This window comes from Spermophilus citellus, assembly GCF_964194105.1.
Source record: "Spermophilus citellus genome assembly, chromosome: 4".
NCBI classification, from domain to species: Eukaryota; Metazoa; Chordata; class Mammalia; order Rodentia; family Sciuridae; genus Spermophilus; species Spermophilus citellus.
Genome location: NC_138185.1, coordinates 70,139,906 through 70,167,892, shown reverse-complemented (window position 1 = coordinate 70,167,892; position 27,987 = coordinate 70,139,906). Strand labels below are relative to the sequence as shown.

The following is a 27,987-nucleotide window of genomic DNA, read 5'->3' as shown; positions in this document are numbered from 1 at the left end:
GGCACACGCGGCGCGGGGAGCCGCCCACTTCGCCGCGTCGGGCCCCGACGGCGGAGCTGGATGCGGCGGCGTCCGCCGAGCTGGGGCGGACGCGGGGCAGCCCGGGCCAGAAACACGCACCGGGAGCCCCGACGCTGCAGCCGCAGGATGGCCGAGGTGAGCGCAGCGCCCTCCAGGGCGCAGGGCGACGAGCGCCGCTCGGGACCTGGGACGCAGGGCCACCTGTGCAGCGGCGCAGGCGTTGCGGGGGGGGGCGGGGGGAGCGTCGCCTCCCTCTGGGGGGCCACGGAGTACTCGCGCGCGTGGACGCCCGACGTCCCGGAGCCGCCGGCGCGTCGCAAGCGCTGGGTCTGCCTGCCGCCACTGCCCACACGCTCCAGCTCTGCCAGCGCCCGCGTTTCAGCCGGGGACATTTGCACTCACCGTTCCGACTTGTGAGAGAGCCTCCCCCTACCCTCGCTCGAACCCTTTTTACCTCAGAATTAATGAGACAGCTGCTATTTCAAGCCGCCGGTTTTCTACCTGAAGTTTGTTTCTGTGGAGAGCTTTGCGGGTGTAGCCTGGGGTGGGTTCTGTGAGAACTGCGAAGACAGACGGGGGCAGTGAGGGCCCTGTCCGCCGGCGGACAAGTCCTGTGTCTTTTAAAAAAACAAAACGACCAAACACTGCAAATGGACAACTAGACGGGTCTGGTCAGAAAGCTTGCAGGGCGGCTTTATCAAGGCCACTGCTGACCTCGTCCCCGGGACGTTAGGCGAGGCGGTCCTAACTCCGGAGAGCACTGGGGTGGGTGGGGGCGTCGGTGCCCGACGTGAGAGCGGACGAGGGGGTGTCGGACTCCTAAGAGAGACCCGCACCTGCAAGCGGCAGGAAGCGAGCGCGGGTCCCCGAGGCGGCAGTGCCTCTGCCTGAAGGTGCTTGCCCGGGAGCGCGGACCGCGTGCGGGGCTGCTCCGTGCCGGGACTTGAGGCGCCGGGGCCCAGTGCGGGACTGGTTCCGCTCTGCCAGCCGGCGGCGGGCGCGAGCGAGGCCGCTGCGGGTGGCGCGCCCCCGGCCTGGCTCGCGTCAGCTCCTGAGAGGTTGTCAGCCAGATGTGACACGATTGTCGAGAGGAGCGAGGGAGGAGATCTGATATTAATCAATGCGTCGCTCCGAGCCAAACTTTCTCAGATGCGGTGTGGAAACATGTTCTTCTCATTTCAGGCATCTCTGTGGCTGCGGGCTGCCATCGGCCTGGGTTTGACAGTTTAAATGGAATGCCAGCTAGCAGCCTTGATGGTATGAGTGGAGCTGTGTGTTTCTGCGGGTGCGACCAGGCACACTGGGGTGCAGTGATGTCCCCTAGTTTTATGACCGCGCTCACCAGGGCCCTCCGAAGACAGGGCGTTTAAATCGGACCAGACGTCTGGTCTCAGCCAGGCCTCCTGTTAACACTTAAGGGGCCTGAAAGAGGCCCCCTGTGTCCTGGGAATCCCTGTCAGGGTGAGGGGAGGACATGTGTTACTGAATGGGACCATGGAGCAGATGCAGCAACAATCTTTTTTAAAAAAAAAAAAAAAAAAATACGTTCTTCTCATCAAAGCGACAAGATTTTGGCTTGACACTATAACTTAATTGAAAAATAGCATTTGCAGATCTTTTTTCCCCCTAGTGTCCTTTCATTCTTTTATTGTCTTAATATGATTAGATTTTATGGGATCTCTTCAGAAGATTTCATAGACTGAGTTTGCAAATGTGTTTATGTGTTAAAACTTTTGTTCAATGATAATATACTCCCTTCTCAATTATTCCTTCCCAGATTTATTGACAGACATTATTAAAACCTCATTAAAATTATGTGTCAAAATAAAATCAGCATATAAAAGAACATCACTTTGAATATTACAAATTTGGATCTGATTTTTTTTCCTTTAAATATGTATGAAAAGATACCTGCCCCTTTTGCTAAGAGGAATTTTGATAAATAACTATTCTTTTTGGCATACCTTCCGACAGTTAAAAATAATTAGACATGAGTCATTATTTGATTTCTTGTCTAATAAGTTTGAAAACTTTAATTTTACTCTGAAACTCTTACTGTTTCAACTCAACTGTTAGTTGAACATGTTCCTGTTATAGTTAAATGATGAGAAGAAGTGTTGAAATCTTCACTTAACATAGGTGCTGCTCATACTTTGGAAACTCATAATTATGTTCAGACCTCTGCGTAATTTAATTTTTAATATTGTCTGTACTCATACAGTCTCTTTAGACTGCTAAGGACTTAGTGACGTGTTTCTTCTTCATTTAGAGAGACATTGGTTACAAGTTTGAGGTTGTTATTTGGCCGCTGATGTCTACCAGTATGTGAAATAATTATCTATTTGCTGTAGGTATAATTTCTACTAGAAATATTAACCAATGGGGAGTAGTTGCCTTAGAAACATAAGGTTTACATAGAAGATTATTATATTTTTATTACATCTCTCCCATGCATGTTAGCCCTGCTTACCAGACCCATGCCAACATTCTATACCTCAGGATCATTGGGTTGGAAAGACAATCCATTCCATGAATGTATAGGTTTCCCCATAGAACAGATAAGCATTACACTTGTCATTTATAATTTCCATTTATAATTTTCAAAGGATAAATATAAACAGGAGAACATTTTAAAAGTTCAGTTTGCTAGTAAAATTAAGCTGTAGTATATGGGGTGGGAGGCAAAGTGTCTTTCAGCTTTTGTATATATAGTTGAGAAGTTATTTTGATGGTGGTCATTAAAAGAGTCGCCCTGAAGGTTCTACAAGGTAAATTATTTGCAGGAGGAGTGTGCTTCACTCCAGGGTGAATTTTCTCTACAGATGTCATTTAGAGTGAGTTACTTTTGCCAGAAACAGCCTTTTTTAGAAAGACCTAGAAATACCTTAGCTGTGGCAAAATCTCAGTGCTGAGCCACCCATCATTTTGGTATCTAAGATCAAGATTTAGGGAGTCAGTATACTATTTTATAAAATTACATTATTCTGAGTATTCTGCTGCAGAGTTTTCATTTTATTCATTCGTTCATTTTTGACAATTTATATGACAAGTGTTAAAGATAACTATGTTAGTTAAAAGAAGCATCTGGAACTTTTGGGGTTTTTTGTCCCCCCCCCTCGGCCCCTTTTAAATTGGTTTCTACCTGAAAACCTTATTTCTCCTTATCTTGTCATTCTTTGAAGTCCTTTTTCCTAATTCTGGAAACTCCAGGATTCCAATGTGGCACCATTTCTCTACGTAGACACAGGCTTACATTAGTCAGAGGGTGGGTATAAACAGCAGCCTTGCTTCTCTGGGGTCCAACTTAAGGCCTTCTCAAACTTTGCATAGTTATAAGCAAACAAGCATCACTGTTCCTGTCCACATGTGGGCTCATTATTATAAATCAGTCTAACAAATAACAATAGAACTCTATTTTCAGAGGATGATAATTTCACTCAGTTAATGTGAAGGAAAAGAGAGGTGGGAAATGAAATATGAAGGCCAGATCCAAGCAGACATGGGTAGAAGGAAATGTTTACCTCAGATAAACTCTCATTCAGGCTTTTTAACTTTTCCATACAATTATATTAGTTTGATTGTCCCTTCTTGCAGATTGTTTGTGTAATCATATCATATACTCAAACATGAAAATTATTTTCCAGCTCTACACCAGCTTCCAGAAGAATTGTCCTTGTTCCGTAGCCCTCTGATTATTTCTTGCATTATTCATAATGAAGGTAAAATTTTATACTGCCAACTCTATCATTTGATGATACAGATGCTAAATTTTAAAACAGGGATTAGGATGGCATAATTAACTAATTTGAACTTTTCTTTTTAAAAATTTAGCGTTGAAAATCTAATTTTCATTAAGTGCCTGAAAGAAATGTTTATAAGATTTTACTTAAAAATGTTTACAGTTTCACCTTTATTTTGGATCACACCAGTAGTGAAGTTGTATTCCTTATGTAACTGGCCACTTTAGCTAACATCCTAAAGTTAAGTGTCTTGTTTATTTTTCTCCCCCTTGGTTGATTCAATTATGTTTAGAAGCTCTCTATACATTCATTTAACTTCTTTGATTTTTGTTATCAAATGTTTTTGAAGAATACCTCTGAGGTCTCCCAAATTTAGGTTACAAAGGGAAATTTTTATATATCCATATCACTTTTACTTCTGTATAATTGGAAAAAAATTTTAAAAGAAAGATTTGGTTTGGTTTCTAAGGTAATATTTGCATATTTTAAACTTTTTTATATTTTCAGTTTTAAAAACTAATAATTTTAAGAAAAAATGCACAGATGTTAAATTGTTTTGGCACAATATTTATACTTTGATTTATAGACTTCAAAGAACAAGTTTTTTCCCCATTACCTTCTTTGAACTAAGCAGCAAGAGAACACTGCAAGTGTGTCATGCATGCATTTTGTACACAAGTAGACTTGGCCCAGCATCTGTCACCTGAAAAAACTTTACCTCCCACCTGTCTTAGCCAGGCCCTTCTCCATGCTCTCAGTTATCTTTGACTAGCCTCTCCTGCTATTCCTTATTTGTAATGAGAACCCAGATTTTGTCAGTTCTCCTTTGGTGTCATTTTTACATTACAAATGCTGGTTTCTGGGGTTCTTCAAATCCCTTCTTTCAATCATGATCATGATTAACAGTGCCTCCCGGTTGTTCAGAACCCTAATGTTCCCTGAACCCAACAGAGAAACTTCTGAGTGCGCATCTGGTAAGCCTATTCCCAACCCCCACCTTAGATTGCCTTTCAAGATTACTCTCACTGCCCTTAACAGAAACCTGTGCTCTGTGCTCCTGGGCCTGACATACATGGGCATGGTGAGACTTTCTTTGTGTACAGGCCCATGGAATTTCCTACATGCACTGAAAGCATGCCTGCTTCCCCCTAGAGGCAGTCTCCTCTGGTCTCTGCATAACACTGCTCTCTTCATCTGTTTGCCATCTCACTCAAACAAAAATTTTGGAGAGATGGAAATTTTGACCTATTTACTTTTTCATATTTTATTACAGAAAATTTCTAAAATGAAAATTGGGGTAGTGTAGTGAAGCTTTCTGATATGTTTGGGAGCTCAAAAGTTGTGAACTCTTAGCCGGTCTCATTTTATCTATATTCCCTTATCCCTTTACCACTACCAGCACTGGATTACTTTGAAGCAAATCCTAGTGTCATAATTTCATTCACAAATATTTTAATATGTAGCTCTAAAATATAAAGGCACCTTTTTTAACAAAAACAATATACAGGAGAGCGCTTGCGCACGCACGTGCACACACACACAGTATGGGGGTATGGCTTAGTGTCAGGACAGCTTAGCATGAGCAAGATCCTGGGTTCAACCCCCAGCATCAAAATATTATTTCTCAATATCAGGGTCAACAAATTTCCATTCAGTGTTGAAACTTTCTAATAAACTATATTACCATTGTTCAAATTGGGATCCAAGTCAGGTCTATTCATTGTCTTTCAATGTACAGGTTTACTTTTTTTCTTGTAGCTTTTCTATTTATCCTATATATGTGCTCCCCAGTCTGGATTTTAATGGTTTCTTCCTTGTATTATCATTTAAATATTCCTCTGCCCGCCCCCATACATTGGAATTGAGGTTTGATTTGATTCAGATTAGTAGGAACATCAGATGTGTGGTGATATGTAGCCTTCCATCCAAAGGAAAATGGCCTGGTTGTTTTCTTTTTCATTAGGAGTTGTGGAACAGTGGTATTCGGGTTCTTAATTTATTTGATTCACATTCAAAAACAATCTTTGTCTCATCATTGATTCTGTTACTCTGAAATATAGCTTGTATAGAAAAGGGTTCATACTTGGTTCTTTCCCTTTGTTTACCAGTTTTCAGAATAACTAGCATTCTGTGAAGGTGGCAAATAAGTTTTGTGTTTGAGTGTATTTTAAGTTAGATTTTAACACGGTGAATGGCTTGTGATAATTTTTGACAAATCAAATTCTTTGCTCTGCTGTTCTTGGCCAACTTAGTTGTGTGACTTTTATTCCCAGTGAAGCCATGTGCTCCTTTACTGCAATAACACTGAAAGTTACTCATGTTTGTACAGTCACAAAGCTCCTCATAGATCCTAGTACATGGTAGTAGCTTTTCCAACAAAACTTTTAGAGTAAATTGTCATCATTTTGTTAAGCTATTGTTGGAAGATGATGGCATAATAGGTTGATGAGATGAACATCTGGCCCATGTGTATTTCTCCAGGTGGACTTCAGTTCCAGTGCTAACAGCCAAAGATAAGCTCTCTTACATAAAGGAATTTCACGAGATTTCTTCTTTCTTTCCAGTTGTCTTTATTGCCCATCTGGCAAATAGTGGTACTATTTGCAATTGAATACTGATTGTACCTCTGTGGGTTCACGTATGTGAGAAAAACAGAGATGAACTTAAAAAAAAATGAAAGAAATTAGTGAAAAGTGAGAGGAGGAAAGGAAGGAAAGAAAAAACTGGTTCTAATAAGAAAAACATGAAAGAAATATAGAATGGGTATGAGGCAGAGCAGCTCTATAGAGCAGTAGATTCCACCTTTGAATGATGCAGCATACAGGGGATGAAATGTCATTTTCATTGCAAACGAAGAGAAACCAAACCTTCTCGTTACAGCTAAGGGTGGTCCCCACTTCTTTAAAAGATGCATTGTTTGGATTATGGTGTCCTGTTGGCAGTTTTTGGTATGCACTGCAATTTTCTAGGACTCAAACATATTAATAGCAATTGTCTACAGTCAACATTTTGAAAATACAATTTGGAAAAACCTGAAGCATTTTATTTTAAAACTTAATGACTTGTAAAAAGTGATTTGTGGTTTGGCAGATTGGATTCTTTGATTTCAAATTGGGGACTTAATGATTCTTACCACTGAGAATCTGGCACAACCTTAGAATTTCAAAATTAAGAAAGGACCACAGATTCTAAACTTGACCCTTAGTAATCTCTACTAGTGAGTTAGTTTCCATGTGGATATTAATGTGGCCCTCTCCACAGTCAATAGGAGGATCAGTGTGTAAACTAGGAACTACATGTGGCTGCTAGTGCACCTAAATGGTCACCATCCTTTCTTTTCAGTCTATCCTTAGGGTATGACCTTAAGGATGCCTGATAGTCACAAAATGCCCTCTGGGCTTCAACCATCATTTTCTTGTTCCAGGAAGGAGGAAAAGGAAAACAGGAATCTAAGCTCAGTCAGCTCTGATTTATCAAGAGCTTTCCATGATGCTCCAACCAGTAACTTCTCCTATATGCCATTAGCCAGTACTTAGTCACCTGGTCACCAGTTGGGACTTAGAAATTAAGGTTCTTTTACCAAGGCAGATCAGGAAAAAGAATATTAGGAGGGCATCCATAATCCTAAGCATGGCTCAGTTCTCCATTGATTTGTTCATTCAGTCATTCATTTATTCTCTCGTGTGATACCAGCAGATGATTTACCAAGTATTCGGTCCAGTGCTAGTTACTAGGTATTAGTTTAGAGTTTTAATTGTTGTATTGTCTTCTTCAGGAATGATTCATTGTGGAGCAACTTTAAGGAGGTTTTTATCTCATATATTTTTGATTGCTATGTCTATGCAGAGTCAGATCATCAGAGCTCAGAGGACCTAAGAACTTACTTATGGATAGGTGGCAATAACAGTCTAGCAGTCCTAGTTGGTCTTTTCAACTCTCCATCTTTGTGTTCACATTAATATGGCTAACAGCCTCTGAGATTGACAGGGATGGGTACCCAACCTGTTTTGAAGACAAAGGTGCCACAGCATGGAAGAAGGCTATGTGGCTTAAACAGAAATAAGAATAGTTTGAGGCCAACCCTGGGTTTTACTATCTCTCCATGAAAGGAGTTTAGTGAGGTAAATGGGAAGAAATTCACATGCTCTGGCTTTGCAACCAAAGGTATTTTTTTTAACAGGCAGATCATATTCACTTTGCATCTGCTTAAAAAGACTTGCTGTTAGAACAAAACTCACACTCCTTAGCCTGCCCCAAAAGGTCCTATGTTGAATTGCCTCTGTTGCCTCTCTGCCCCTCATTTTCTACCATTCACTACATTAGGGTCACTCTAGCTATACTGGCCTATTTTCTATTCCCTGAACACCCCATTCTCTTTCATGCTTCAGGGCCTTTGTACTTGCTGTACCTTCTGCCTAAAGCACTCCCTCCCTTTTCATATCTTCACATGGCCAGCTCTTTGCCATCCCTTAGAACTCAGTTTGTATGCCACCTCCTCAGAGGCCCTTAATGATAACCCCATCTAGAAGATACTTACTCCTGTCCCTTTTTCTCCATGCCACCTAGTGAAATTATTAGCATTCTTCGTATTAATTCTTGGATAATACTTGCCTTATTCTGAAAGGATCTTGTTTGTTTACTTATTCATTTTCTCCTATCCAAGAACTAACCATGCCTGACCCTAAGGGTGGTATGGCCATAGACTACTTGTTCATTTTCTGTCTCCTGTGGAATATAATAAGCTCCTTGAGGACAGGAGTCTGTTTCAACATTTAGAATAATGCCTGGCTCATAAATGTTCAGTAAATACTTATTCAATTGTTGAAATCTCTTTGCTACATGGAAATTTAATGTTGTTATGTGCAGAAGTATATGTCAATGCCTAACTCTGAGCATTATAAATATTAAATGAAACCACAGGTAGCACCAAATATTGATATTTCAATGTATAGTTCACCCCTTGTATCCAGATTTGAGACCACCCTTACTGCCTATAAGTTTCCCAACTTTCTGAACTATAAAATTGGGCTAGTAATACCTCCCTATGTGGATGTGATAAAAAGGAAGGAAGGAAGGAAGGAAGAGAGGGAGGGAGGGAGGGAGGGAGGGAGGGAACATGTGTACTGCTTAGTATAGTATCTTGACTGTAATAAATTTTCAGTAAAGCTTACCAACTGTTTGGCTTTAAATGTTACACCCTTCCATAAACTTAAGCTTCCTGAGAGTAATTCCCTTCTCACACTAAGGCAGTGAGGATTATATGAAATCACATATTAAATATGCACATTACATGTCAAAGGATGGCTAGTCTCACTGTTGAATTCAGCACTATGCGATAGAACTTTCTGTGATGGAGGAAATGTTCTATATCTCTACTGTCCAATATAGTAGTCACATATAACTACTGAGCTCTTGAACTGTGGCTAGTGTGACCAAGGAACTCAATTCTTAGATGTTATTTGACTTCATTTATTTTAAATAGCCACATGTGTCTAGTGTACTGCATAGTGCAGACTAACTTAACCCTACAATAATACCTGACTGGATACAATTCGGCTTTGTGCCTCTGCCACATCACAGATGGCCTCCCAGGGCCAATGTTATAAATCTGGGAATCCCCAAAATCTTCTGTTTTCCCTTCTCCCCCTTCCTTCTAGTCCCTTAAGAATATCCTCCAGAATTTATATTTGGTGATATAAAAATATCTGCATGAAAACATATTTAAAGAAAACAGCTTTTATTCTTGAGCTCAATAAAAATCCATCAGAGTCCTATACTGTCCAGTGCTAGATATGTGTGCATCCAGCCCACTATAAGCCTGGGCCAGCCACTGCCAGGAATTCAGTTCAGCATCTCTGGCAAGAGGGCCACAAAATAGTCTCCCCAATCTGAAGGTAGAGCATTGGTGTCTGGAAGATGAAGTAAGTCCCCCAACATCCCCAAAAAACTAGGTCATAACTTTTTATTCCAAGACAGCAAATAAACAGAATCATCACATTCTAGGTGTGTCAGTGGTTTTTGGATGAATGAATGAGAAAATGATAGTTACAAAAAAGTAAACCAGAATTTTGAATGTTGATTTGTAGCACATCAAAGTGACTAATAACAATTCTGGAAATAGTCTGATTAAGACGAGTGCATAAGAAGCAATAATCATGTCTTGATGAGTTCAGAATGTTATAAACATCTGCTTTATGTTTCTGAAGAATGGAATAAGTATTAGGATTCCAAAGGAAAGGATGTAAATTTTAAAAGAGTTTTCCATTTTGATTTACATGAGTACTTTTCGTCCTGTAATTAGAATTTTTTTGGTTTGATTTCCTTTTAGAAGTTTTAATTTATCTTTAAATGATGGTGCTATAATTTTACAACATTGTGGAATTCTGAGATGGGTGGAAAAATCCAAGGGCCTCAATATTGGAAGTTTTCTTAGACTTTGTAATTAGGTTTTTTAGTTCATAAATAATTCCTCTGAGATTTATTTCCATAGTTGTTTAATGAGCTTTATTAAGCCTTATTCAGATGGGTTCATGTAGAACACATGAAAGTTTCTTGTTAATGAATGTTTCTTATAAAGCAGCATGCATATGTTGGAACTGTACATAAATTGTTGTTCCCCAAACTGAAAGCTGTTGGAACTGAATGGTCAGATTAGGTCACTGGTCTCAACTGGGGGTGATATAGGTCCCAGGGCCAGTTGGTAATGTCTGAAGACATTTTTTGTGTAACTGGCATCTGGTGGGTAGATGCTACCAGACACTGAAATGCACATAACAGCCACAAAGTATTATTTGGCCAAAAAGGTCAATAGTGCCAAAGTTGAGAAATCCTGAATCAGGTGATAAGACAAGAAATGCGATTCAGTCTAAGACTATTAGGTGTACTTAGAATTGTTCACACTATGGTTTAGCACTTTTGAGTCTGAGACAGGGTCACCCAGCATTTTCTGGGATTTTTCATGTGCCCATGCCTTTTGATCAGTCTTCATAAATTGGAGGAAGCGTATGCTCAAGAATATCTCTTTCTCTGGATAAAACAGATCTTATTTTCCAAATAAATGAAATATGCATTTACTTTTACAGTTTCAACATCTTGTTTTTAAAGAGTGAATGGCATCTTTTAAAATTTCCTTTGACAGTCATAGTTATAAAATCTAGATTGCGAAATATTTCAGAGTTCCGTACTGAGTGTTACTGACAATATACAAATGACTGATTCATCCATAAACTGATGTTTATAGGGTTGTGGCTAAGTTTGAGATGCTGGACAACATTTAACGTGTGCCACAAACAAACCTAACAGTGCCTTTAAAGCTTTTTTGTTTTGATGATATGTAATGTAAATTAAACCATCACTCACTTTTACATTTCAACTTGCCTTCACAATAACTATATAATGTGTGAAGTATAGTTATATAGATGTATTTTATACATTTTACATGCATGTACAAATAGAAACTCTGTAGCCAAAGAATGAAATAATTTCTAGCATTAGAACAGTATTTCTCAGTCTTTTCATTACCTCCCACACCTAAAGAGATTTTAGAATTCTTTTCCTAATTGTGCCTCCCCAATGAAATTTTAGTACCATACTATGTACTATATATCTTTTTATGTATATATATGTATCTGTGCTTATTACATGAAAAGAATAGTAATTTTTTTCACCTCACAAGAACCAATTTTCACTCCTTTGGGGATGATGTTATTCACTCTGGAGAATGCATGCTTTATTAGAGTAATTCAGAGTTGTGATTTCATTTTTTGTGTTATGTTATGTGACTTTATAAAAAGCAAAACCTTTTCTCATATGTTTCCTGTTTTTTAATAGCCTCTTGAATAGATAAGGCATTGCTGTTACTGTCTGTGGCACACCTCAGTTAAGAACAGCCCTAATAACTTCACCTGAAAATCCTTGGTTGCAGCTCTATTTAGGCCCATCATAATCCTAAAGAAATAATAGAAGACAGTCAAATCATGGAAATTTTAACCTGTATTTAAACAGGGTCATTAGTTTTTATTTTTTTAAGATAAATTCTTATTTTTTAGTTTCTTTTTTTAAATGGTCATGTAATCACATATGCACATAGGAAAGTATGTCATATGTGATTACATGACCATTTAAAATGTCTGATTCATTCTGTCATCTTTTCCTATTCCCCCTCCCTTCCCTTCATTCCTCTTTATCTAATCCAGAGTACTTACACCCCCCATCCCCCACCCCTGCAACATCTGCATATCAAAGAGAACATTGGTCTTTGTTTTTTGGGGATTGGCTTATATTCACTTGGCATGATAGCCTCCAGTTCCATCTGTTTACCAGCAAATGCCATAATTTCATTTCTCTTTATGGCTGAGTAATATTCCATTGTGTATATATGCCACATTTTCTTTATCCATTCATCTTTTGAAGGGCACCTAAGTTGGTTCCATAGCTTAGCTATTGTGAATTGAGCTGCTATAAACATTGATGTAGCTATGTTACTGTAGTACGGCTTATTTTAATTCTTTGGGTATATACCAAGGAATGGGATAACTGAGTTAAATGGTGATTCCATTTCAAGTTTTCTGAGGAATCTCTATACTGCTTTCCATGGTGGTTGCACCAATTTGCAGTCTCTCCAGCAATGTGTGAGTGTACCTTTTTCCCCATATCCTCACCAACATTTATTGTTACTTGTATTCTTGATAATTGCCATTCTGACTGGAGTGAGATGAAATCTTAGTGTTGTTTTAATATGTGTTTCTCTAACTGCTAGAGATATTGAACATTTTTTCATATATTTGTTGACCATTCATAGAAGTGCCAGTTCTGTTCCTTTGCCCATTTGATAATTGGGTTATTTGGGTTTGGGACATTAAGTTTTTCAGTTCTTTATATATCTGGAGATTAATGCTCTATCTGACGTGTGGGTGGCAAAGATTTTCTCCCATTTCTTAGCATTCTCTCCACATTCTTCACATACCATAATATTGACCCTTATAAAGTGTACTGTTGAGTCACTTTTAGTGTACTCATAGAGTTGTGCAACCATGATTTCTAATTTTAGAACATTTTCATTACCTCAAAAAGAAACCCTGGGAGTTGGGGATACAGCTCCGTTGGTAGAGTGATTGCCTTGCATACACAAGGCCCTGGGCTCTAATCCACAGACACCATGGGGGAGGGGAAGAAACCCTGGTCAAATTGTAAATTTTTGTGCTTTAAAGGACACCATCATTTCTGAAGCATCTGTTGTAACATTGCCTTTTTCATCCCGTATGTTAGTGATTTGAGTTCTCTCTCTTCTTCTCTTCGTTAGTATGGCTAGGGGTCTGTCGATCTTATTTATTTTTTCAAAGAACCAACTTTTTGTTTTGTTAATTTTTTCAATAGTTTCTTTTGTTTCAATTTCATTGATTTCTGCTCTGATTTTAATTAGTTCTTGCCTTCTGCTACATTTGCTATTGTTTTGCTCTTCCTTTTCTAGGGCTTTGAGATGAAGTGTGAGCTCATTTATTTGTTGGTTTTTCCTTTTTTTGAGGAATGACCACCAGGCGATGAATTTCTCTCTTAAAACTGCTTTCATTGTGTCCCATAGATTCCGATATGTTGTGTCTGTATTTTCATTTATCTCTAAGAATTTTTTGATTTCCTCCTTTATGTCTTCTATAACCCATTGATCATTTAGTAACGTATTGTTCATTGTCCATGTGATGTAGGATTTTTCCTTCCTTCTCTTATCATTGATTTCCAGTTTCATTCCATTATGATCTGATAAAGTGCATGGTATTATCTCAACCCCTTTATATTTACTGAGGGTTGCCCTATGGCATAATATATGATCTATTTTTGAGAAGGTTCCATGTGCTGCTGAGAAAAAAGTATATCCACTTGATGATGGTTGATATATTCTATATATGTCAGTTAAGTCTAAGTTATTGATTGTGATATTGAGGTCAATAGTTTCTTTATTCAACTTTTGTTTGGAGGATCTGTCCAATGGTGAGAGAGGTGTGTTGAAGTCACCCGTGATTATTGTGTTGTGGTCTATTTGATTCTTGAACTTGAGGAGAGTTTGTTTTATGAACGTCGCAGCACCATTATTTGGTGCATAAATATTGATAATTGTTATGTCTTGTTGGTGAATGGTTCCTTTTAACAGTATATAATGTCCTTCCTTATCCCTTTTGATTAACTTAGTCTTGAAGTCGATTTTATTCGATATGAGAATGGCCACGCCTGCTTGCTTACGAGGACCGTGTGCTTGGTATATTTTTTCCCAACCTTTTACCTTGAGCCTGTGTATGTCTTTTCCAGTCAGATGTGTCTCCTGGAGGCAGCATATCGTTGGATTTGTTTTTTTAATCCATGTTACCAGCCTATGTCGCTTTATTGGAGAGTTTAAGCCATTAACATTTAGAGTTACTATTGATATAGAAAGTGAAAAGATAGTCTAAGGATGCAAGAAAATACTAACAAATCATATATTTGGTAATGAATTGGTATCTAGAAAATATAAAGAATTCTTTCAACTCAATGCAAAAAAGACAACCCAATCTAAAAATGGGCTAAATAGCTGAACAGGTATGTCTCCAAAGAAGACATACAAATGGCCAATGAACACAGGAAAGATGATGAACCATTAGCTATCAGGGAAATGGAAATAAAAACCATAATGAGATACCACTCACACCCACCTGAATGGCTCTAATCAAAAAAAAAAAAAAAAAAGACAATGGCAAGTATTGGTGAGGATGTTCTGAGAAATCACAGCCCTCACACATTGCTGGTGGGAATTAAAATGGTACAGGTGCTTGGAAAAACAGGCAGTTCTTTAGAAGGGTAAATGTTGTGCTACTGCAGGCATACCAGAAATATGAACTTCAGTCTAGACTACTGGAATAAAGTAAATATCACAATAAAGCAAACCATACAAATGTTTTTGGTTTCCCAGTATGTACAAAAGTTATGTTTATGCCATACTATTAAGTGTGTGGTAGCATTATGTTTTAAAAAAACAATTAATTAAAACATTTTATTGCTAAAAAATACTAATAATCATCTGAGCTGTTGGGAAAATGCTACTAATAGACTTGTCCAACATAGGATTGCCACAAACTAACATTCTTCTTCTTCTTTTTTTTGGTACCATAAATGGAACCCAGAAGGGCCTTACCACTGAGCTACATCTCCAACACTTTTCATTTTTTATTTTGAGACAGGGTCTCACTAAGTTGCTTAGAGCCTTGCCAAGTTGCTGTGGCTGGCTTTGAACTTGCAATCCTCCTGCCTCAGCCTCCTGAGTTGCTGGGATTACAGATGTACACCACCTCACCAGGCCACTGCAAACTTTCTAATTGTAAAAATTGCATATCCATGAAGCACAGTAAATGAACATGCAATAAAATGAGGTATACCTGTATATGATCCAGCAGTTCTACTTCTAGACTTTACCCAAGAGAAATGAAACATATCCATTATAAACTTGTGCACAATGTTCTTTTTGGAGATGATGAAATGTTTTAAAATTATATTGTGATAATTGTTGTATAACTCTATGCATACACTAAGAATCACTGAACTGTATGCTTTAAATGCATGGATTAAATGATAAGCAAATATCTCAATGAAGTTGCTTTTGTAAACAGAATAAAAACAACACTCTCCCACCACCACCCATTAACAGTCACTTCCCTTCCCTCCACAGCTCCTCATAGCCACTTTTTTATGTAAATGAAATCATATATTTCATACACATACATCATACACATACAAATCATAAACATCTGTGACTTTTTGTACCTGGCTTCTTAGCATAATGTTTTTAGCCATGTTGTATCATATATCAGTACTTTATTCCATTTTATTGGAAATAGTATTCCATTATATGAATATACCATTTGTTTATTCATTCACTGGTTGATGTATATTGGGTTTCTTTTCACTTCTGTGAAATAATGCTGAATAATGTTGCTATTGTGAATAATACTGCTATGAAAATACATGTGCAGGTTTTTGTATAGACATGTTTCACTTCTCTTGACTATATACTGAGGAGTGGAATTTCTGAGTCTATTATTTTTTAAAATTTATTTCTTTTATACCTTTGTTTTATTTATTTTTATGTTGTGCTGAGGATCGAACCCAGGGCCTTGCACATGCAAGGCAAGCACTCTACTGCTGAGCCACAACCCCAACCCCTCTGGGTCTATAAACTCACCTTTTTGAGGAGCTGTCAGACTGTTTCCAAAAGACTTTTATATAAACTTTTCCAAAGTGTCTATACCATCTTAAAATCCCACAAGCAACTGATTTTTAAAGGAAGACTGGTGATATACTCTTTGGAATGAGTTTCCCAAATCTTTGGCCATATTCTCCCTTCCCTGTATTCCGTGCAATGCCACATAGTTCCTCAATTGACAGATTAGGGATCTCAACCTATAATTGTAAGGCATTTTCTTCCTTCTTCCAAACATACACAGTCTCCCCAGTTTCAAGACTTTCTTTAATCATGTAGATTCTACCCAAAGGCTCTTCCCAGGAACCTCACTGACAGATTTCCTTTAAGGCTTTTTCTTTTTAATAATAGATTATATTCTTCAGGCCTCTATCTCCTTTCAAGAATTCATCTTAAAAATATATATGAAGCTTCGCTCTTAACACTAGAACTTTGTTGAACATACACATCTCTGTTTTCTGATTCAGTTTTATTTTTGTATATTCTACACATCCACACCAAACTGGGGCAATAACATGTAACTGGGGCATCAATGCAGGGATTCTATCTTCCAACCTCTTTCTCTAACAGCCACATATTCCAGTAAATGGGGTCCGGAAATCATCCTCATGTAGTCAACCCTTATATGTTCTCAGATCTATTTCTCTTTTCAGCCTCTACCGCATCCTGGGGTGGGGGTAACAAATTCCATACCTATAATACTTTTGGTTCAGAGTGTTCACCATTTTACTTATCCCAAGATGGCCTCTGTACACCTTGCAGAGTTACTGCTGTGGTCAGCTTAGAGACTGATAAAAGTGTGGTTGTTGACCTTTTCTATGCTCTTAATAACAAAGTGGCATATTTCCTTCTAAGCTATATCTTATAAATCCTGATATTTTTTGTCCATTTTCATATGTAGAAAAATCTGTGAAGTTTATAGTCTCCTGAGTGCTGGGCCAGTTGATTGCCTTTCCGAGGTACTACATACACCTTTGGGCTTGCCACAGTGGGCACTGTTGCTCAATAAATGATGCTAAATGGAGGCATGTGTTTTGTTTTATAAATGCAGTGTTATGTTCAATACAGCATTTACATGGGTGTGCACACATGTGTTCTCTTTTGCAGGCTATCAGCTGTACTCTGAACTGTAGTTGCCAAAGTTTCAAACCTGGAAAAATAAACCATCGTCAGTGTGAGCAATGCAGACATGGATGGGTGGCTCATGGTAACTTTATTTTTCCCCCCTCTCTTGGCTTATAGTGTTCCCTCATAATAACTTACAGATATTCAGGGACTGGTTTAGTATCTAAGAATAGCAGCTAACTACTAAGTAGTATGTTCTAGGTAACAGGCTGAAAGATTTTACATGTTATCTCTTTGAATTTTAACAACTTTATATGGTATCTCATTAACCCCATTCTAGAGTAGTCTTTTTTTTTTTTTTTGTACTAGGAATTGAACCCAGAGACACTTTACCACTAAACCACATTCCCAATACCCCCACTCTTTTGTTTTAAATTTCGAGACAGGGTCTCACTAAGTTGCTTAGGGCTTTACTAAGTTTCTGAGGCTACTTAAACTTGTGATCCTTCAGCCTGTGCCTCCGCCTCCCAAGTCACAGGCATGCACCACCACACGTGGCATTATTAACCCCATTCTAAATGCAGAAACTGGAACTTCAGTGCTATTTATTTGGCACTGATAGGAATGGTATAGACTAATAAGTAACCTCTATTTTTTTAGCTTCAGTTTGCCCTAATAAAATTTTAATATAAAAATATCCCTTATTCATGGTTTACCTGAAATTTATAACTGGACATCCGTCAGTACTAGCCGCTTGTAACTATGGAGTAGTGTGACCAAAGAATGGAATTTCTTATATTTAAATTTATTTTACTCTAAATATAAATAGTCAGATGTGACTAGTGGCTGTTGCACTGAACATCTTGGATTTAGATGAATTAATTTGTCAAGCCCCACAAGTAGAAAACATTAGGTTAAGGCTTAAACCAAGATCTTCCAGATTCCTAAGTCCAGATTCTTCACCTCTAGATTCTTTGCTTCCTGATTTTCCATACTGATTTTCACTTGCCACCTTTGTTTTTCCCTGTCCCTTCCCTATTTGTGATAACTTCACTCATAGGGATACCTCAAGAAAGGGAGAAAAGCCTTAAAGCCGGTCAATTTTAGTTTACAAGTTCCTGTGAATAACTTAAAGCTGATAGGTATTAAGGCTACTAATCATTTGCATATTCATGTTCTTTCTACTGAGACAGATAACTGAGAATTAGCCCCAGCCTATTTTCTGTATAGTCCTTCTCCTAAATGTAGAATTTTTCAAAATTATATTTCTTCAATTTTATTTTCAGCTCTAAGTAAGCTGAGGATTCCCCCAGTATATCCAACAAGCCAGGTGGAAATTGTCCAATCCAATGTGGTGTTTGATATCAGCAGCCTCATGCTCTATGGGACGCAGGCCATCCCCGTTCGCCTGAAAATCCTACTGGACCGGCTCTTCAGTGTGTTGAAGCAAGATGAGGTTCTCCAGATCTTGCATGCCTTGGACTGGACCCTTCAGGATTACATTCGTGGATATGTGCTGCAGGTACAGTGACCATGGTCACTGTTCTGAAATTAGTACCCCGGTAACTGATATGACCTAGTTGCCTACTAGTAATAGTCATTGGTGGTCATCCTTCCCATTAATATTTTTAATGACTTATGCCCCTACATAATATTTTTTATGGGGGAAATCCTCTGCTCTTCCCAAGATATCTGTGGAACTTCAGGCTGTGGGACCGTGACATTTTTTTTAATGTGGGTTTCACTAAGCTACCTCTTACTATAGTAAACTTTTTGTCCCAATTAGGTGGTACCTTCAGTTCTTTTATTATTCTCAAACTACTTACTGACACAAGATGCTACTATATCAGATTTTACTGAGAATTTGGGGTCAGAAAGGAAACTTACATTCCAGAACCACACAGAAAGCAGCTTACAATTTATGTAGCTCCATCTTGTTCTTTAAAGTTTTCTGGCATCCCAATGCTGATTTTCCTTCCTAGGCTCTACTTCTTGTAATATTTCTGTGTTCTTGCACTTGTTCATATGTTCTCTATTACTTGTGCACTAGCTTGCTCACTCTGTGTGATCATGCTCCCTCTCCCTCTCCCTCATCTCCTCCCCCTCCCTCAACTCTCCCTCCTCCCTCATCTCCTCCCCCTACCTCTCCTCCCCTGCAGTTCTTTTGTCTTCCTCACATTTTCTCATCTTTTCATCAATGTTCCATTCCCTTCATACCTTTTTCTGTTATTTATTTTCAGAACAATTTAACCTTTCTTCCCAGACCATGCCATAGATGTAAGCCTTCGTGTTTTATATTGAGAGAGGCAATCAAGGTTCTCAAGAAAAGAACATATTTCCTGAGATGAATTATATTTATCTTTTGAAAAGATATGAAACATTTGCAGAACTTTTTTCTTGCTACTATACTAGAAAATTCAGTAAAAATTGCAGTGAAATGGGAAGTGAATATATTTCCAATGCTAAAATAAACTTCAGTCTTGGACAATATCATTAAAAACAAAAACTAAATACCTGACACTCTTCCAGTAATTTTATGAAGTAAGTATATTATCACCATTTTCTAACTGAAAAATCAGAATCTCAGAGTATTTTTTTAAAGGTCTGGCTGAAATTCATTGCACTAGTATATGTTAAGTCCGTAGTTTGAACCCACTTCTGCTTAACTCTAAAACCCATAAAGTTACCCTGGAAATATATTTGCTCACTTCTAGTGCTGGACCCCTTGCAGTCTAGAAACAGCCACTTATGTACAGTAGCATTATGATATTACATTATGACATAGATCAATATTTAATGATCCTAATAATCTTGCTTTCTAGTGTTAGGATTAAAAATATGGAATCAATTACCTTGAACCTCTAGTACATGAAAAATTTATAATGTTACGTTCCTTATCGTCTTCAAAACTCTTACATACACTGTGAAAAATCTCAGTAGGCCATCAAATACATGTTCTGTGATAAAATATTTATTGTAGTTTTGGGAAAAGTTAGGCCTTGCTAGAGTTTGAAAGATCTCCAACACTCCAGTGTAATTACAGCTCTGCTTTGTGAGCATGAGCAATAGATCAATACAGGTTCATTTGTTTTCTGTAGTTGCTTGGGAAGATTATTAAACTTGCAACAAATGAATACTTGAGCTATATCTAGTCTGATTGCTTCATCTATACTCTTTAGATAAAGAAGTTACTATTGTTCAAATGATGTATATTTTAATTTTAGTGGGGAAAATGATTATGCCTCATGTAAGACATCAGTTGGTTTGAAATGAGGTGAAAAATAACAACTGAATTTCCCTTACTTGGGCTTAAGTAATATAATTTTATTTCTCTTTTCTGAACCTGTCATAAGATCATTGCTTACATTTGTGCAGTTTATGTTTTATTCAAAGTTTCTGTCCTAGGAGAGTAGGGTGAGGTGGGCAGGGGCTGAAGTCCACAAGCCCTGTACACTTTCATCCAGAGGGGTCATCTTTTTCTGATAATGCACAAAGACTCTCTGTAGTCTAATGAAGACCTTAATCAAATGACTACTTTTTTAAAGGAATGCATAAAGAGTGGTAAATTGATCACACTTTTAAATTCTGATTTCCATGTAGGATGCGTCAGGGAAGGTATTGGATCACTGGAGCATCATGACTAGCGAGGAAGAAGTGGCTACCTTGCAGCAGTTCCTTCGTTTTGGAGAGACCAAGTCCATAGTTGAGCTCATGGCAATTCAAGAGAAAGAAGAACAGTCCATCATCATACCTCCTTCCACAGCAAATGTAGATATCAGGGCTTTCATTGAGAGCTGCAGCCACAGGAGTTCTAGCCTCCCCACTCCTATGGACAAAGGAAACCCCACTAGCATACACCCTTTTGAGAACCTCATAAGCAACATGACTTTCATGCTGCCTTTCCAGTTCTTCAACCCTCTGCCTCCTGCACTGATAGGGTCATTGCCTGAACAATATATGTTGGAACAGGGTCAGGACCAAAGCCAGGAACCCAAACAGGAAATCCATGGGCCCTTCTCTGACAGCAGCTTCTTAACCTCTAGTTCCACACCATTTCAGGTTGAAAAAGAGCAATGTTTAAACTGTCCAGATTCTGTTATTCAAAAAGAAGACAGTGTCCGTTCAAGTGACTCCAGCTCATACAGCATAGTCACTAAACTTGAAAGGACACAGTTATCCCCTGAGGCCAAAGTGAAGCATGAGAGGACCAACCTTAGCACAAAGAAGGGGCGGGTGTTCTGCACTGCATGTGAGAAGACCTTCTATGACAAAGGCACTCTGAAAATCCACTACAACGCCGTCCACCTGAAGATCAAGCATAAGTGCACCATCGAAGGGTGTAACATGGTGTTTAGCTCCCTCAGGAGCCGGAACCGCCACAGTGCCAACCCCAACCCTCGACTTCACATGCCAATGAACAGAAATAACCGGGACAAAGATATCAGGAACAGCCTTAGCCTGGCAAGCTCTGAGAACTACAAACGCCCAGGTTTCACAGTGATGTCTCCAGACTGTGGGCCTCTACCCAGCTACAGTAGCCCAGGGGAGGATTCCAAAGGCCAACCATCCTTCTCCAGCATTGGACAAAATGGTGTACTTTTCCCCAACCTAAAGACAGTCCAACCAGTCCTTCCTTTCTACCGTAGTCCAGCTACTCCTGCTGAACTGGCAAATACACCTGGGATGCTGCCTTCTCTCCCTCTACTGTCCTCTTCAATCCCAGAACAACTGGTTTCCAATGAAATGCCATTTGATATTCTTCCTAAGAAGAAATCCCGGAAGTCCAGTATGCCAATCAAAATAGAGAAGGAAGCTGTGGAAATAGCTAATGAGAAAAGGCACAATCTCAGTTCAGATGAAGACATGCCCCTGCAGGTGGTCAGTGAAGATGAGCCAGAGGACTGTAGTCCTCAGCCAGACAGAACACCTGAGGAGCAGCACACACACTCAGGAAGCTTAAAGAGGCCCTGCCATCTTAACTCAGTGATAGAGTCCTGTGAAACTGTCAGCCGAACCCCTGAACAGGCCACACATAATTCAGAGAGGGAGACTGAGCAGAAGCTAGCGTTGACCATGGTGCCAAGGGAAGTGGAGGATGGTGGCCATGAAAATCACTTCACACCTGAAATGGAGTCCCAAGTTCCTTTTCCTGACTACATGGAACTACAGCAGCGCCTACTTGCTGGAGGACTCTTCAGTGCTTTGTCAAACAGGGGGATGACTTTTCCTTGTCTGGAAGATTCTAAAGAATTGGAACACATGGATCAGCATGCATTAGCAAGACAGAAGGAAGAAAATCGCTTCCAGTGTGACATCTGCAAAAAGACCTTTAAAAATGCTTGTAGTGTGAAAATGCACCACAAAAATATGCATTCCAAAGAAACACACACATGCACAGTGGAGGGCTGTAGTGCCACTTTTCCATCCCGCAGGAGCAGAGACAGGTAAGGCATCTTTTGGCAATTATTTTTTCTAAGGTGGTGATTTTTAAACTTTAACATCCATAGAATTTGTTAAAACACAGACTTCTGGGTCCTACTCCTTGAATTTCTGGGATGAAACCTGCAATTTTGTATTTCTAGCAAGTTTCCAGGCAATGCTGGTGTTGCTGTTCTGGGGATCATAGTGTGAGAATCATTGTTCTATGAATCTCCATATTTCCACATTCACAAACTTTCAATTCCAAAAATCTCAACTCTCTTGGCTATAAAACCTGACCTGAAATGACATGAAGCTATTAGTAATCTTTTTCTAATCTATCTTAGTGCAGACTTTTATGTATATTTAGTACAGAAATGTTAATGAATTTATTATAGGGGCATTAACATAATATTTCAGTTTATAAATCATTCTACCTTTCTGAAGTGTGAGAAATTCTGAATTCAGAAACACATCAGGCCCAAAGGTGTGAGATAAGGAATACTTTCGTAGTTCTCACATCAGAAGCTTGGTTAAAAGACAAGTAGCTATTTGACTCAGGACAGGGAAAGGAGCTTTTTAAGTTATCACTATAGTTTCCCAAAACTTGTCTAATTTCAATTTCATAGTATGAAGCCCATCAAGTGAAAATTTTCTCTGATTTCTAGTTAAACAGATACATTTGAAAGAAAGAATAACTGCTTGATTAAAGTTTTTTAAATACTAGGATATCAAAAAATAAAGGTGATTGGGGGCTGTGTTGTATGTTTGAAAGATGCTGGGTGTTCATGATACACAGAGTCAAACTGTTTATGCCTAACCGGGGAGCATGTCTCATCACTCTGGAGGCACAAAGCTGGTGTTACCATCTTGCTTATGCTTTTCTTCATGAACTTGGGTCCCTAACCATACTCCAGGTCACCCTATAAAAGGAAGAGCAAGCATGCCAAAAAACAACCCTAACAGACTTAGGGAAAGGATCAGCTATCAGATGACTTATAGTATCATAAATATTGGCTCAAACAAGCTCAATTTGAAGCAGTTTAACACAACCACTAACCTAGTCCAAATTGTAATGCCGCATTTGTTAAGAGGGTGAAAATGTACAGACTCCCACACACATTCCTGGATAGGGTTCATAAGAACATACTCATTGTCTTTAACAAATAGGATAGAGCACAGGAGATATTAAAATTCCTGTTTCCATTGCAAGGATGTTAAACCAAACCACCAAGGTACCCTAATTAGTGAACTAGTCCTTCTCCTTTCAAAGGAGAAATGTTTGTCCATAAATAAGCTGTTGTTAAGAAGAGGTAGTCATATCAGTCAGGTTATCTTTGATAGTTACAGGACTGTTCTGGCCTTCAGTATCCACTAGATTAGAGTGTACATTGATTCTGGATACTTTTTTATTTGATATTTACTTTTTTATGTATTTAATTTTTTTATGTTCTGGCCTATTTGTAGATATGAGCCCCCCACCACAAGAAGAACATGTCTTGTATTCTAAATTTAAAACTACTAACTCCTGTAGAACTTGGAATGCATTGTACCTAGAATCTATGCTTAAAATGATACCATTTTAAATGGGACTTTGTAGACAGGCCCAAGCCTACCACCATTTCTGAGTCAAAGATGAGAAATGTGTTGCTCTAAGGACAACTAACTTTCCATCTTCGAGCCACTGTTAACTGCCAGCAGCAATTATCAGGACCCATCAGGGAGGGAGGGGGTCAGTACCTTGAATGCTTATTTAGCCAACAAATATTTATTAAGAATCTTCTGTATTAGCTAGTAGGGACACATCCCTACCCACAAGGCCTTCAGAGTAGTAGAGGAGACAAAACAGTAAAAATCATTTACAGATGAATATGATGAAAACTGCTACAGTGGAAGAAATGTAGGCTGCTGTGGGCACAGGGGAAGGTGCCTCACCAGATTCCTTGGGAAGTTAAGGAAGCTTCTTGGAAGAAGGAATGCCTCTAAACCAGGAACTCTCAAATGTTTTGATTGCACAGCGCTTTATAAACACTTAGCAAAGAACCCTCAAGAGTTTTTCTCTGTTTGGTTTATAGCTATCAATATTTTACCATATTAGAAATTGAAACAAAAAATATTCATCATATCACTTTGAAAAAACAATAAACATGTTATAATAACATTTTTAAGAAAAAATAAGTATGTTTTCCAAAACAAAAAAAAAATTGTTGTATCACTTTGAAATAACAGTAAGTATATATTATTGTAATAACATTTTTAGGAAAAAATAACTACATTTTCAAAAACACAAAATTAGGGAGATGAGTGGCTTTGTTGCAAGAGATTTTTGCAAATCTCTTTATTATCTGGTTTAGTTAGAAGACAACTGGATGTAAGAATCTGCTTCTGCATTTAGTCTGTTGTAATATCACATATCAGTAACCTCTGGAAAACTCCACTGTACACCCAGAATAAGAGTAAAAAGGGTATATAATATGTTAATTATGAACACTTGACTTGGGGAACCACAGGCATTGTTCAGACCACCCTTGAAAACTCTTAAAAGAGAGTCAGGGACCACTAGGATTGTTCAGACCATACTTTGAGAACCACTGGTCTCAACTAAAATAGAAGTCAGGAAGAAGAGTTGAAGGGGAAGCTAGAAGTTGAAGGGAAGATAAGGGAACAGGGTTTGCAAGGTCTTGGAAACAAAAGCCTGGCACATGGTCCAGAGGGTTAGAAAGGTTTTGCATTTGTGGTAGTTATTGGTCATAAGGGGACATGGAACCTTTGGAAATGTAATTAACCTTCTGTGGCTAAAGAAGGATGAAGAGGAGCTCATAAGTTAGCTCTTAATATTCATGGATACTCAAAGAGTTAGATGGGCAAAGACTCAGAGGTTTTCTTTGTTGCAATAGAGACCTTTCTGTACAAGGTTCCAGTCAATATATTTGTCTGGTTTTTTTCTTTTGTAACCACTTGTGTGTACCGGAACCTATATGTTAATCTAGTGTCTGGTTTTCTACCAACACATACTAGCCCTTCAACTCAGAATGCTGACATAATCACAGGGCAGAATTACAGTTAAGAAGTGCTGCTTGCAAAGTGGGTAAACTAGGAGCATAATTTTGATTATGTCCCCAAAAAATTATTAATAAAAATTACATAGTAAATGTTATATGTTTTATAAAATATTATTAAGTCTCCAATATACACACATATCTTAGGAGATTTGAAAAAGAAAATTCCATTCTTAGTCACTTTAGTAAGAATGTTTTTCCCAATTTGACCCTGGCATACAATCTTATCTGTATTGGGAAAGGCATTTTCTTTGGGATTATTCTTCTGTTCCCTATAAGATTGTAACCCTTCATAAAGGTTAGTTTTGCTTGTCAGAGGTTAACGGGATCCCCAAGCAAGAACAACATTGATTTACAAGTTACATCCAAATGATAACATATGAGTAAAAGGCATGTGTTATAATGGATGTTCATTATCTGCCCTTTAGGAGTAATCATTGGGTAGAAGATTGGTGGTATGCTCACACTGCTGTATTTGCAAAACTTCCGTCTGGTATATTGTGAAATGCTGCAAATATGAACTAATCTACATGCATACACACAATTTATTGCCAGATTTTAACCCACACCTGTAGAGCTTCTTGAGAAGTGTGTACAGATGCTCTAGACTTGCACTATTCCACAGAAAGATGAAATGAGCCAGATAGGAAATTTTTAATATTGTCCAATAGCCACATTAAAATATAAAAGGAAACAAGTTAGCTAAGTCTTAATAACATTTAATTCAATTCTAAAATATTGTAATTTCAATAAATGATGCTAGCCATTTTTCAGGTACTCAATGACTATATTAGTGCAGTTCAAGAAAGTGATATTTCCTGGTTTCATTGAAATAAAATCCTCTGCTTAGGTCTTTGTAGTTTGTGACTGATATTCTTCTAGGATCTCCTGTTTCTAGTGTTCTACTTAAACTGGCCTAATTGAAGTAGTCTAGCCATTCTCTATTGATGAGGTATTATGTTAATCTGATGATAAAAACCAAAGTTTCCAGACTATTGGTTTTCCTGGTGAATGCTAACTTCTGACAAGTAGTGAATAACAGTTGGGCCGGTATGCACTAAACACAGGGACCTAAAACCTTACCATCACTTTTCTCACTCCACAAGTTTTTCCTGATGTCTAGTAAGTCTCTCTACTAAGAACAGTGTTTCTTTCTGAAACATTCCAACTGATTGCTAACTATCTTTTCACTCTTATAGACACAGTTCAAATCTAAATCTCCACCCAAAAGTGTTGAACCAAGAAGCACTGGAGAGCAGTGAAGACCATTTTCGTGCAGCTTACCTTATAAAAGATGTGGCTAAGGAGTCCTATCAGGATGTGACTTTCACACAGCAAGCATCCCAAACATCTGTCATCTTCAAGGGAACAAGTCGAATGGGCAGTCTGATTTACCCAATAACCCAAGTCCACAGTGCCAGCCTGGAGAGCTGCAACTCTGGCCCCCCTAGTGAGGGCACCATCCTGGATTTGAGCACTACCTCAAGCATGAAGTCAGAGAGCAGCAGCCATTCCTCCTGGGACTCTGATGGGGTGAGTGAGGAAGGCACTGTGCTTATGGAGGACAGTGATGGGAACTGTGAAGGACCAGGCCTTGTCCCTGGGGAAGATGAATATCCCATCTGTGTCCTAATGGAGAAGGCTGACCAGAGTCTTGCCAGCTTGCCATCTGGGTTGCCCATAACCTGTCACCTCTGCCAAAAGACCTACAGTAACAAAGGAACCTTTAGGGCCCACTACAAAACTGTGCACCTCCGCCAGCTCCACAAATGCAAAGTGCCAGGCTGCAACACAATGTTTTCATCTGTTCGCAGTAGAAACAGACACAGCCAGAATCCCAACCTGCACAAGAGTCTGGCCTTGTCTCCAAGTCACCTCCAGTAACAAAGTGGTAGACCAAAATCTCTGATAAGCATTTGTCATAATTCAGGAATAATGTAATCCAAAGAAATGTGTCTGACTATTTAATACTCTTTGAGTAAGCCAGGCCAAAAGTATTTGATTTGCCTATGTAGTTTTCCATAGCAGGATAAACAAAAGACAGCCCTTGTGGAAAGTCAACAATTGGGGTAGCTCTTCCTATTATAATTTTTCTTAGCCCAAGAGGTTTTTTGCTGATATAAGGAAACCTTGAAGAAACCCCGTATTCCCCAGATTTGTTTACACTTTTCCTGGGAGAGCTTTAGGTCTTACAGATCAACAATGAGGGCCCAGGACCTGGGGGTGGTTTCAAGTGAGGCCTACAGTATTAAGGATGTTGGGGAAGAAATGTTCACCTGGAAAAGATTGCCACATGGACAAGACACCAGTCCCAAAGATTCCATTTTTCAGTTTCTTCTTTAATGAGTCTGAAATCTAGGCTTGATTTTGGAAAAATGACCTTCTGAAATCATGCCTCCATTTGGAGCGGATAATTGCTCCCTACCTCCCCTGAAGATCTCATATCTTACTCCTGGGACTTCTC

The 27,987-nt window shown here is 38.8% G+C and overlaps 1 protein-coding gene across 2 annotated transcripts; it reads left to right on the top strand.

Annotated features, from left to right (window-relative positions):
* Window positions 1-60: 60 nt before the first annotated feature.
* Window positions 61-27,407, top strand: BNC1 (basonuclin zinc finger protein 1; the record flags this gene model as incomplete). 2 transcript variants are annotated; one of them, XM_081292742.1, is made up of 5 exons in its annotated part: window positions 61-156; window positions 17,089-17,188; window positions 18,333-18,568; window positions 20,647-22,490; window positions 26,723-27,407. In XM_081292742.1, 5 exons carry the CDS (start codon window positions 61-63, stop codon window positions 27,405-27,407), a joined length of 2,961 nt encoding a protein of 986 aa, XP_081148868.1. The 2 variants fall into 2 exon arrangements, with proteins under 2 accessions (XP_081148868.1, XP_081148869.1); XM_081292743.1 differs by lacking the exon at window positions 61-156 and adding an exon at window positions 1,171-1,245.
* Window positions 27,408-27,987: the final 580 nt, after the last annotated feature.